This window comes from Sturnus vulgaris, chromosome 21 (genome assembly GCF_052056855.1).
Source record: "Sturnus vulgaris isolate bStuVul1 chromosome 21, bStuVul1.hap1, whole genome shotgun sequence".
NCBI lineage: Eukaryota > Metazoa > Chordata > Aves > Passeriformes > Sturnidae > Sturnus > Sturnus vulgaris.
The window spans coordinates 6,961,596-6,975,243 of record NC_142263.1 but is presented as its reverse complement, the minus strand read 5'-3'; the positions used below and the strand labels follow the sequence as shown (position 1 = coordinate 6,975,243).

Below are 13,648 nucleotides of genomic sequence, written 5' to 3'. Positions count from 1 at the left end.
CATTTGACATCATGACAAGTGACTTTACAAGGCTGTCTGTTTTCACAAGCTGAAGGCAAAACTTTACCATCTTCTCAGGTGCAATTCCCTCACTGAATGCACAGAATGAGGAACAAAGCCTTTAAGGCTCCAGATGGATGAGGTCATGATGACTTCCATGAACAAAGGCTGGCAGCTGGCAGGACCAGGCTGTGTGAATTGCTGAGGAATTACAGCAGGCATAGGAATGAGCCCGGGCCTACCCTCAAACAGAAGCTGAGGAACTCCATTCCAATGTACCTTTTTCATTTCATTTTCTAGGTTTTCTTCCTCCTGGCCTTCAGACAGTCTCCTCCTTAACTCTGCAATTTCCCTCTCCATGTTTTCTCGGTACTGGCTCCACTGAGCTCGCTCTTGCTCCATCCTGTGGTGATACTGCAGCTCATAGTCACGAACAGTCTCTAGAAAACAGCATTTTCAAAACTTATTTTCAATGTAAGTTAAAGAACAGAGCTTTAGGAACTTCATCTCCAACCACTCAATGATTTACTCTAATTAATCTAAACTAGGACAACAGTGAACTCTCCCTTCCCTTGGACTCCTGCCCCAAAACCCAAATACATAAGTAAAATATCCAAAGGAATTGAATTTCAATTAGTACCACCAAGAGAACCGAGAGAAACAATCCCCAAAAACTGTGCAACTCCTAATTTCAAGGTAATATACATGACTAATATCCTATTTAGCAGCACATTTTGTATCTCCAAGTACATAATCCATACAAATGACCAAAACCTTTAAAAGGTACTCCAAAATGCAAAGAAATTAAAACTTCTCATATAGCTTCCATTTGCCCAGGACTCACACTTCCCCTCTCAGGCCAGGAGCTGTCTGTTTACACAGGGACAGCAGCTGGCACAGCTGAGCCTTAATCTAGGTTCATGTATCTGTGTAGATCATAAATAAACAGACATTTGTGTACACAATATACATGGAGGTTTGTCTGCTCTGGGTGAAAAGCACAATGATGTGATGGAAAAACTGCCCACAGCCAACAGGCTCTAGGCTCAGGATAGTGTGACCCTATCTGTGAACCCTTAAGAAAACAGACATTTGTAGCAATAGTCTGTTCCCAGCCCATATCCTTTTGTTCATTCACTCAGAATGAACAGAAATGTCAACAGCTGTGCAACGTGCAAATATAACAAGGAATAGATCAGAACTATCAAGAAAAAAAACCACCCAGGACTGAGAGAGCAGCATGTGCAGTCACTACCCTGGGGGAAGGCCCATGTGAGCACTGGAGGGACACCTGGCTGTGTGAGAGCAAAACTGTGTTCACACAGAAGGAAAAAAGAGAATCATGCTGGCAGCTTAAAGCTGTTTTCAGACTTGTCAAATTACAGGCATCATACTTATCTTCGTGGAAGTATGAAGTATCACATTCATAGTCCCTCAAAAATGCTTTGCATATACATGAGGTCCCCATGGCTGTGAATTCTAATTTCTCTCCTCAAGCTGACAATAAAAAATCCATCAAGCTCCTTTTCATAGCCTTGGGAATTACACTTCATCCAGCCCTTCTGCAGCTTTCCCAAGCCATAACAATTATCCATATTCTGAGGAAGAGCAGGCACAAATCCCTAAAGACACCAGGGTGGCTGATCTCAGCAGCTTGCCTGGTTGTTACCTTTCATGATGGCCTGGAGGGAAGCCACTTCTTCTTGCCACTGCCTCTTGACCTCATCGATGGCCTCCTGCTTGGTGGTCTCTGACACCGTGGCTATGGCCTTGATGTTCTCCATTTCGGCGTGGGCTTCCATCAGCTGGGTCCTCAGCTGGCCCAGGTCATCCTGGGCTGCCTGCAGCACTGCATTCTGCCTTTTCAGGTCCTCTGAAAGGAGGATTGTACACATTTAGCTTGATTAATGAGCTCAAGCTGAAGTGTAGCCCCAGTTGCTATGGCAAAGAACAGAAGGGAGTGAAGGAAGCACTGGTATTAAAGCATCTACCTGAAACGACTGAACAAATGTTGGCAGGTATCTTCAGGGATTGCTATTTCTTGACTTTGCTTGCCCTTGCCTTTTATTAAAGGAGTATCTTATGGATGCAGACACACAGCAGACACTAGATATAACCAGGATCAATATACCCGACGAAAGTGAACAGTGCTTTTCATCAGTTCTTATTATTTAACTCATTCTGGTAATGACTCTGGAAAAAGCACAAACAGACTGGAAAACAGTTTTTCCCTCATTTCTGAGAAGAACTTGGTTCTCAATTTGGATGGAACACTTCATATTTCTTAAACAGAAACACTCTGTGACTACTTTGAAGGGCCCACATAAGAAAAATCTGCAGCCTAATTCTCTCTTTACCAAAGACTTTGGTAAAACTGAGCTTCTACTACAAAAAGGGATACATTCAATGGAACACCCACTACTTCTCTAATTGTTGCAACTATAAACAGAAATTGAGCTAATTTCACATTATCCTACTGAGCTCTCAGCTAATCTGAAGCAAACAGCTCTGGAAGACATATATTATATAATTAATTCCAAAAGCTCTAACACAAAATGTGTTTTATGCCCACATAGCCTGCTTCAATGGCAATCACTTTTAGCAGAACCATCTGGCCACTACACAACCAACACCAAGCTATGTCCATGTATTTCCCTCAGGGCCAAAAAGCCAAATCAATCCTGGTGCTGATAGAGAATATAGAGCCCAGAGCTAATCAAGTACTTAAAAGGACATTAATCCTTGTGTAAAAAAAACCAAGACTCTGTAGCATTAATATTCATAGTTTTCAAATGACAGTATTAAAGATGGGTCCCAACAGCCCCAATGTACATTTAGGAAAAGGTCTTGGAGACAGGAAGGGGGAAAAACTTCTGGGGGAGTAAAAAAAAGAAAAGTAATGACTTGTATATTCTCCTTTGGTGTCCTTTCACTTCAGTACCTGTGAAAGTTGGGGTGTTTCTTCTTTCCCTATCACAATTATATTTTATTATAATAAATAATTATAATAAATATATTTTTTGACTGTACCAAAATGGGAGAAATACTGCTGATCTCATCAGTAGTGTCTTGTATCTTAAGTTTCCTTTCATCCAGCCTTAGAAACACAAGTAAATAGGCTTTCTTTATGATCCAATCTTCATTATGCCTGTTGTATTTCTGCTCTCATAAGCTTATACAGCAGCTGCAATCTTAATGCATTATGTTTTGGCTCTGCTTTCATATGTTAAAGACAGGAAAAAATCATCAGAATTAGATAAATCAATCTGGCTCTCAGAACAACTCTCTACTCTCCAACCCTTCATCAGATATTCGAGCTCATATGACTTAAATTTTCCTATAAATGGTGTTATTGAAATAGATGCCCTTGGCTAGTATTAAAACTTTAATAATGTTTGCCTGCTTACAGCCTACCTCAGATGGAAATTTAAGACTAATAAATGCTATATAAAAAAAAGGCCAGAGAGTACAAACAGCACAGCATCCAGGCTATGTCTTTCCATTTACCTGATCAGCTCCTGCTCAAAGAGCACACCCTGAATTCAGGAAATGAGTATTACACTCACTGCTGGTGTTTCTGCATGGACATCAAGTTGCTCTGGCTCCTATCCATGAGGTAAATCTTTAAATTTAATTCTAAAGTTCATTCTAGGATGCTCAATAGTCACCTATTCAATCTCATACATTCTTAATATAACTGTTGAAAAGATTATGCTTCATACCGGGATTATTTGAAGATGAAGTTCAATAAACTTTGGAATAATTCAGAGAACTAAGGACTTACCTTCCTTAGCCAGGTATAACTCCTTAAATTTTGCTCTCTTTTGATTAAATTCTTGCTCAAGTTGCTGCTTTGTGCGCAGAAATTCTGCATTGACCTTTTCCAATTCTGCTACCCGTTGTAGAAGAGCATCTAAAAATAAAGCAGAAGATAAGGTACGTCACTAACAGTTACCCAGACATCCCATTCTGCAAGGCTGAGTGAGGTTTGGGGCTTACTCTATTTTAAATATCTTTACTCATTAGCTCTGCTGTTTCCTCATGGTAATGAGGAAAACTAGCCAGCCCTTTAAGGAACAAAGGAAGGTAGGTTTTCTTAAGACTGTAACACCAAATTCTAATTAACATCTCTGGGGAACTAGAGGGAATGTGGCAGGGAGTTCTGCAGAAAACAATCTTCCAAGGAAAACCACAGTTTGGCATATATAGCAAAAGAAGAAACAGAAATAAATCTGGTGATGTTTTTTCCCCCTGGGAAGTGTGAAGGCTGAGCAATAAAGCACCAAGTGCTCAAAGGCTGAGGTCAAAGCAAACAAACTGTGACAGCAGCTCAGCCAACAGCTATGAAAGGGCAAAGCACAGGAAGGAAACCCTGAAAGCTAAAAATCAGGTGCCATTATCAATCCAGTCTTCAGTTCTGCATGTTAACCAAAAGATGAACCAGATTACATCTGGAGAAGTTTGCCAGAGGATGACCACAATCTACAGAGAATTAACTGACTGCAAGATCAAACTCTCCTCATTTCCAGCAGGTAAAAATCCTCAAGGGTGCACATAGATCACTTTGTTTTTCAGAATTTACCATATCAGCCTTCTATCTGGTGGTACAACAAAAGAAGGAAGAGTAGGAAGTCTACAAAGATTTTTATAATGTGATTATTGAAAAAAAAATAAAAAGATACCATTGTATGATGCTATAAAGACCCCATACTACCACCAACCCATCTATATGAGCACTACCAGCTTCTTTGCACCTCAAGTTCTGCTGTGGGTGGCAGTTTCAACTTCCACACCTCAGAAGTCAAATATGAAATAGAAAGAAAAGACTGATGAGCCAGAACAAAACATATCTCCCTGCTGCAATGCACTGGGGAAAAAAATGTTCCTCTACATGAGTCTCTGTGTGTTCTGCAAAATCCTTTTGTGGGCATGTTCTGTGCAAAGAGAATCACTTCAGTTATAGCCTCTCTATAGCACAGACTAGAAACACAAAATATTGATCCATCAAAGGTGCTCGTGTATCCCATCCAACACTTCCCACCACAATGAAGAAATAAAAACACAATCCAAAGGCTACACAACTTCAGCATCAAACATTTGGACTCACAGGCAGCTGGAATCAGCCCTACAGCTCACAGTGCTAAAACTCTGGAAGGGCAACACCAATGAGATGGGACCAGGTATTTCTGGTACCAGATGAAGTAGAGTAAGAGCAGACAAACAAAAGGACCTTCTAAGAGCACAGGTATGTTTTACTGATTGTTGATTATAACAGATTATGGTGTTCCAAAATACAGCACCTAATCTCTTCAGCTCTGTACTGAATAAAAGATAAACGCAGATACAGGACTGACAAAATTTTAATATCGCTTTTTTACAAAAATCCCAATTTTGTTTTTTTCATCACCTTAACTACAAACACATAGATTTTTCTGACCGGCAACTCCTATGTGGATAGTTCAAAGCCAACTGCACAGAAGTGTTCTCCAGAAAATGAAAGAAAACTTGCAGCAAAGGCACACTGAGAGCAAAGCTTCAAGTGAGTTCAGAGAGTGTGTGAATCAAAACCAGGGATGAAACAGCACACGTGGAACCAGCTCTGGGTAGGAAAGACACTTCCCAAGGTTAAAGGGTTGCCTTTGATCTCTTGCTGAAGTCTTGCAAAGGAAAAGGGTTTGCTTGTGTTTCCACTGCTCCCAGTCCTGTGCAGCCACCGTGGCACCTCCTGCTCCACGGCCACTGAACAGCTGTGCTGGTCTAAGGAGCTGCGTTTGAGCTCAGCTTCAGCTCCTGGAGGCCCTAGAGCCCAAGGGAGCTGTGTGCCAGGGCCAGCCAGGCTGCTCTGCATCCACAGGTACTGCCCTGGAGCCTGGAGCACACATCCCGACTGAACAAGAGGAACCTGGACACCTTCCCCTGGCACACACGCTTCTGTAGACCGTACAAAGAAACCGTTGCATTCTACAGTTAGTAATCCCCAAAGTTAAATCAACTGTAAACTCAAGTCTCCCACCCTCAAAGATGACTCGAACACTCCTTGTTTACTTAATTCCCTTTCCATCTTCCTTCAGCAGAGAGACAGCAGCAGCTGTGCTGCTGCTCCTATCACAAAGTGCAAAGCAACCGAGCTGTATTTCTTCTGAAGGTGTGAGCTGCTTCTGCTGAGGATAGAAGGGCAAGAGGACACCCCAGGAGCGGAATGTTCAAGTGTTTTAAGCTGGGGAAACAACAGACTCATCCTTTTTAAATCCTCCCGCCCAAACAGAAAGAGGGAGGGCAGAGTCACCAAGAAGGAAATGAAATTTAAATATTTACATTTTTACAGTATTCCCCCCCTCTCTGCAACTCGGCAGTTATGTCTAAAAAATAATAAATAAATAACCAAATAATCAACCCCCTCCACAACTGAGCTCTGGCAGCTGTCAGGGCCAGCTGCAGGCATTCAAAAAACAAGCAGTTTAAAATTTCACCTGCAGGTCATCCATCACTGCAACTGTGCATTAACATTGTTCTTTTGATTCTATGCTAAGTTTAAAGTGGTTTTACCACCTGTGCTACATATACAGCTCAGGACAGATGTCAGCACATCCCCACTGCAGTGAGGCAAGGCACAAACTGGAGGACAATAGGCTGTATAGGTCAACATCAACCCCCTCAAATGCACCTGCATAAGAAGTAAAAGTGAAAGGAAGTTGGTATTCTGAGACACCCTAACAACTACCACCTTTCTGCTAAGTGATTAAGTTTACAAAGAAATTATTTTCTTCTTCAGAGGTACAATTTGCACAAAAGCCATACAGACACTTCCCAAAATGCAAGTGTGGTCCCAAGCCCAGACTGCCAGGCACAGCTACCCTCGGGCTACGTGGCACCGATTATTATAAAGTCCACCTGGAAATGCATTGGAGTCAGTGGCAGGAAATGGACTCATTCATAGATTTCCAATCAGACCTTTGTCATTTATCACTTAATTTTCACTCTGAATTTAGGTCCAACTCATCCCAGGCCTGTAACAGAGCTGAAAAAGAAAACTTAGTTGCCATCACAGGCTATCCACTTAAAGGCAGCCCCTAAAGCAGAGGTCCATTTTGCAGAGTCAGTATTCCCTGATGCCAGGCACTGTTCCCATGCTGCCACTGGCAGCTATCAATGTTTAACTTGGATGAGGGCTGAGTAAACACAGCCGGGAGAGGGGCAGAGCTGTGCCCGGCTGAAACGGGATCCGGTGTCACACACGGCACAGAACGATCTGTGTTTCCTCACAGCACTTGTGTCAACACCTAATTCCCTATTTAGGGCCCTAAAGCACCAAAGAAAAACCCTAAACATCCAATTTCTTAAATTTAAAAATAGAACTGAGAAAATTTTTAATTGAAATTGATATGCCAAACTAAAAAAATCCAAACAAGAAATCCTTCTGGCCGACAATTTAAAACAGCATTTTTTCCCAGATTATGAGGCCAAATAGATGACAGAGTTATAGATGCCAATGAAATCATTAGCTTTATTTCTAGCTATGGTTCATAGCAACACAGATTTTGCAGAGACAGTCCAGGTCAGACACAGGGATCCCCATCTCCTGTGGAGCACTGACATTACAGCAAAGCACAGTGAATGTCATCATGTGCCTTAACCAGGGAGAACTCAAAAGAAGGGCAGCAAAATCCATTTCAGAGCAGACTCAGCGATTTACAGGAGAACCATGAAACTGCTGCAATAGATGAAGAGAAATTCTAGTGAAAAAAGATACAGCTTCTCTTAACCCCATTGCACAGCAAAATTCCAATTTTAGGAAAACACAGGAAAAACATGCATTTCTTATTGACTAGTTATTTATATGCTGATCAGCTCCAAAAAGGATTAAATTTTCTGTATGACAGTTTCCAGTTACACAAACAAGTAGTGATCATTCCAGAACTAAGACAGACAAAGCTGATTATCAATAAGACTATTTTTGAGTACCAGGTCTATTTATAAAATTAATGCCATAGAGCTTTCTGCTTGATATTTAAAGAGTCAAACATGACATCAAGAGTTCAGTCCAACATAGCTGAAATATGAAAACAGAGCAGGAAAAAAACCCACATGTACAATCAACTTTTTGGAGACAAAAAATATATAGTTTCTGTCATTTTCTACCTTTCTTTTGCTATCATGATTGCTTGAGACAGAAGTATGGGAAAATACTTATTTCTATGAGTTTCTACTATGACTACTATGACAATTTTCTACAAGCACTAATTTTCCTCTATCATGATTTCATACTGGAGCCACAATTATGCTACTACATAAACTTTTCATCTAAGTCTGCCACCAGACCGTTCATATAGACTGCAAAAAGCTTTTCTTTATTTTACTCAAATAGGATTTGATGAAAAAAGAACAACCGACCTCCCCACTCTTACAACACACTCCAATCCAGCTGTTTGCATGAGACACTCAGAAGCAAAGGAACAGATTATGGCTCTCTGAGCAAGCATGTTAAACAGAAGCAATTCCTGATTTATGAAATGGGGTTGCTTTATTTTTTCACACACAAATATCCAGCAGCAGCAGATCAAACTAGAGGGGAAAAAAAAGAACAAAACCACCCAGGAAGAAAAGAATTACTTGCTTTTCTCAAACTTGCATTTGCAAGCATCAAGCATTTGATTTACTGGGCCAAATGGCTCAAGCTCACTGGTCACACACTTTCCTTGTTTTATTTGAGGACAGAGAAGGACCCCTGACCTCTCACCTGCCACCTTGTTTTTCAGAGTGGCACCAAACGCCTCCGACTGTTCCAGCTCCCCTTTCAGAGCGTTTCACTGTGTGTGGTGAGCAGAACTCGACCCCAGAGAGGGGCAAACCAGGGGGCTGTGCCCCACAGCTGTGCCCTGGCACGGGTCCTGCTCTGCAGAAGGAGCTCCAGCAGTTCCCATTTCAGACACTGCTGCATTCACCCAGCCATTTCTGGCCGATTGTACAGCTGAAGGTTATTTGACATCCACAATTTGTTCTCTATTGACTAAACATTTGCAGGCAAACAATTCAGTATCAATTTAAGGCCAAACCCATAAAAAACTTGGTGTTGTTGACAAATGCAGATATCACCATGCAGATCTGAGCCTTGCTGCATCATATCTGTTACAGAAGCTTTATGTTTATTACAGTAAATCAGCAAGTGCAGGATCAAAAATATTCAGCCAAGCATTGTATGTTACCAACATCTAACCACATAATAAATACTCTATTAACATCAAGTGGAAGTTTGCAATATATTATTAAAGTTTCAAAGTAATGTTATTTTTAATTGAAGCTGAATGGCAAACGTCTTTCCACTATAGCCTGTAATCTCAGTAGTGCCTATTCCTACTCTTTATTTTTCTTTTTTATGCTAAACACTGCATGACATCCTACATTAAGGATCTTAGAGAGAAAATGAAAAGCCATCACTAAATTAAACTAATTGAAATCTGAAGAAATTTAGATGTTTGAATAAATGGGAAGACTCTCTTCTATAATACAATCAAGAATCACAGAATAAGATCATCTCATTACAATCCCCTGGTTTGTGCAGGGACACTTTCCATCAGATGAGGTTGCTCCAAGCCCTGTCCAACCCGGCCTTGAACACTCCCAGGGATGAGGCAGCCACAAGAGAGAGAACAAGCAAAAAAGGAGGAGAAAACAAAGGTCCTTTAAAAGGCTTAATAAAACCTGCAGAGATAAACAGCTATATGCAGTAACAACTAAGGAACCTTCCCCAACAGCACAGCAAACATCTTCATGCACAATTACAAGGAAAAGAAGACCAACACACAGTTTCTCCTTCCCCATTTTTTTTCCACTTCCACTTTCCACTTTTTCTCCCTTTTCACAGCACTCACAATGTGTTAACTATTTCCTTGCTTTGTTATTGCCTCTTTCATCCTATTTCCTGGACACAAAAGCAAGCAGTTGCTTCCTGGGGTCCAGATCTCCATTTCATGACACTGCATTTCACTCAGTAAAGGAGAATCACGCCTGATTTCCAGTTTGGTAAGGCCACTTCATGTGACAAGAAATGCTCCTCATACACTTAGTCATTCTGACCCCAGGTTAACTTAAGTCTAGTTTTAAATTTATGCTTAGTTAACCATTGTTTATATTGGACTGCAATGGAACAGTGCTCACTCACATCAAGTATCATGGGAATGCACTTAAACATGGATGTCCATGTTGGAAAAAGGGAGCTTGAATTCCTTTTTCCAACAGTTTCTTTTCATCTGCCAAAAACATCATTTCTTCTCAAGGACGGTCCCCTACCTCCATCATTATAGCCTGGCTTTCTGGACATCCCTGCTCACCATAGTAGCTGGTTCTCTCCTTTTAACTCAGCTGCCATCAGAACTCTCAGTTCTGTGCACACAGTCTTCTCTACAGAAGTCCCAACTTAATGCACAAGAAGTTTTACTATCATTAGTTTACACTCTATTTCATCTCTGCCACTGATTCACTGATTTCACCTCTGCCATTGTTTTAGTGAGGAGAACAATTCATCAAGAAATTTCAGGAAAACACTATTTGTTAGCATTTTTTTCCAAGAAAATCAATCACACTCTGTGCTTTTTCAGTTCTTTAAATAATTTAAATAGGGCAGCAGTGGATGAATCACAGAGTTGGAAAAGCCAACCAGACAACACCATTAATGGAATCCTATGGAAAGGATTTTGGCTGTATCCTGCTGCTACCACCAGTGAATCTCCTCAGAAACACAGCGTTGCTAAGCTTGAATGCACATCAGAGTATTTCAAAAGTCAACAGCAAGCTACAGTCTGGTGAACTTTGAATTCATCTACAGTGACTCAAAATGGAGAGAACAGAGTTACCAATCTCATCACAATCACCAGCATTTTCCTTGCTCCCTAAATGCATGCATCTTGTTCCCCTTGCTTAAACACTTTTCTTTTGTACATCTGCTTTTTTTCTGGAGGATCAATTTGAAAACAATACAAAAAAAAACCCCAAAAAACCACCAAACCGAAACCACTGAGTGTCTCCTTGGATTTATGAAGGGAGTTATTTACTCTACAGGCTGTAGGCATTTACTCAGACCAGTCACTGCTTGAGCAAACAAGAGCAGCACAGAACTGGGGAAGGTGAATTCACAAGAACTGGGCACATTTCTCCAAGAGCGTTCACAGCTGGATTCACAGCTGGATTCACAGCTGGATTACAGCTCTAGCCTAGGTAGATCTCCACCCCCTGCAGGCACAGCCTGACCCGATCCCCTGGGCAAAGTTTCCTGAGCATTTCACACAGCTCCACCAATGCAGCTGTCACACCCAGCACACACATCCCTGTCCCTTTCATGCCACCGGCCTGTCCCACCCCATCCCCTGCACCATAAACACCAACACCAGGTGTTTACAGCAGGCACACAGGGAACCAGACCTCCAGCACAGCCACCTATTCCCTTCTGCAGCATTTGAAAACAAGTCCCCAAAAATGTCAAGTCACATAAATCTTCCTGAACAGAGCAAGACTGAAAATATGAATGAGCCTTCGAATTTACACAGGAATATTTCTGCCAAGTTTTTCCACGCTACCACGTCTCATCATTTGTATGATATAACCAGAAAATCCAGAATTGGATTACACGTGGCAATGCCACTTGACACTGAGGTTTTCAGTGTGTCTTCCCAGTAAAAAAAAAATTAATTTGAGGATATTGTCTGATTTAGTAAACCACCAGGAATCTGCAGTTCTGATCAAATAAAAGTATTTCAGATTGAGAGTCATTTAGGGAGAGATTCTGATATGCATTTCATTTTACAGGAGACCTCCTCACACAATTTGCACTCTGAGCACCGCTAATGTAACTGCTCTCTTAAAATGTAAACATTAGCTAAACCCAGACAACAGACTGATTTTCTTTCAAGATAATTTAATTGCTGACTCATTTGCAGTGGGAGGGAAAAAAAAAAAATCCCTGTGACACCTTATTATATGTTTATCACTTTGCCTACAGATTTATTAAAGGCTGTCCTCTTCAGACAGAAAAAAATGGGAATAAAGTATGACTCAACTCTCAGGAAAAAACAACCAACAAAACAACACAAAACAATCCTACTGCATTGTTCTCTTCGATGAAATAAGTTAATATATAAAAGAAAACCATTACATTAATTCCGAAATTCCCCCAGACACCACTAGTCTGAGATCTCGTGCTGTCTTGCTGTTTGTCATGGGGCCAAGAACTGAGGTGTAGCTTTGAGAGCATTCAGGCTGCAGAACACCCCAGGTACTCTGCTTCCCAATTTCTGAGCAGACAGAAGAAATTAATGATAACCTAACACACAAAACACACCTAAAAATTCAAAGGAAGGTAACAAAAGTGAAATACAGCTCAACCAAGAAAGTGATGTGGAAGAAACCAGAAAGAAGCCAATGTTTGTGAAATTTATATAAGCAATGGCTTCTGTAATTTACCATTGCTACAAGTATGAGGACACTGCTATTTAAAGCAAATTAGTATCACAGTAGACATTTTCAAAAGCTGAAATAACCACAAGAGCACGGACACTCACTTCCACATGCACAGCTACAAAACAGCACATTTACTACAGTAATTTCACAGGTAGCAAAAAACCTTCATAATTAGCAGCAACTCATACACAACTCCAGAGCTATGGGTGTGAACAAGCAGCACAAAAGGGAATTAACACCTGATTTTTTCCCACTGTGGTTCCCTAACCCTTGTTACATAGTCTAGCCACTCAAATTGGTATACAGAGAATAAACTGGGAAAGAGTACAGGTAAGAACTTACTTTCAAGGATTAGTAATTTTAAAATTTTAGTTGTCAGAACAGCAGGTTGTAGGCATGAAAAAAGGGCACTGTAGACTAGCCACTTAAAGGATATAAATCTTAATAAATGGTCTGGAAAATACTGTTGCCAGATATATTTATGGAGACATTGTGATGATAAATACAGTATAACAAATAAGAAAAGACAATTAACATCTTTATCTGATAAGGAACAGGCTACATATCCTATTATTTGCAGTAAGGTTTCTACAGCAATTTAATAGGTTCCCTGAGAACAACAGACTAGTACTCCACCAAGCCTCTAGAATATATTTCTTGACAGAAAATACTGCTGTGATTCTATATATTCATATTTTTTGCTACCACTTGTCAACTACAGTTAAAAAGGAAGAAAATCCTCCTCCAGCATGAAATTTTCGAAATATTTAAAATATTCCAGGGGTCTAAGCAATACAGAATGGGAAGGCTTGACTAAGCCTACAGTTACAATCATTTTAAATCAATTTCTGTACTGGTGGTCATCTGACAGGGTAACTCAGCACTCCCACCTCACTGTGACCACATGTGCCTTTTACTCCCACCACAGAATGAGAGCTTTTGACAGCAGTGACAGCATGAGAAGTGATACAGGAAAAAGTTGTAGGGTGGGAGGGGAGTGAGTCTCAAAGCAGGTCCAAAGCAGATGACACCTAGCACTTGGCTGAGCACCCAGCAGACCTGACACACACGTGGCACTGAACATGCACATGGGAGTAAACTGTGAAAAAAAAAACCAGAACTATACCCTTGGACTCTCATATTACTGCTGTGTGGTCTACGCCCTTCCTTTATGCCAGCTGTAGTGCTTATCAGGTCT

At 40.9% G+C, this 13,648-nt stretch overlaps 1 protein-coding gene across 1 annotated transcript in view; it reads right to left on the bottom strand.

Moving 5' to 3' along the window:
• RABEP1 (rabaptin, RAB GTPase binding effector protein 1) overlaps positions 1-13,648 on the bottom strand; it is a 46,821-nt gene that overhangs the window by 25,040 nt on the left and 8,133 nt on the right. The window contains exons 2-4 of the mRNA XM_014888005.2: positions 3,785-3,913; positions 1,670-1,873; positions 280-440 (exon numbers count right to left, since the gene is read on the bottom strand). Coding sequence (XP_014743491.1) covers positions 280-440; positions 1,670-1,873; positions 3,785-3,913 — 494 coding nt within the window. The remainder of the gene's footprint in view (positions 1-279; positions 441-1,669; positions 1,874-3,784; positions 3,914-13,648) is intronic.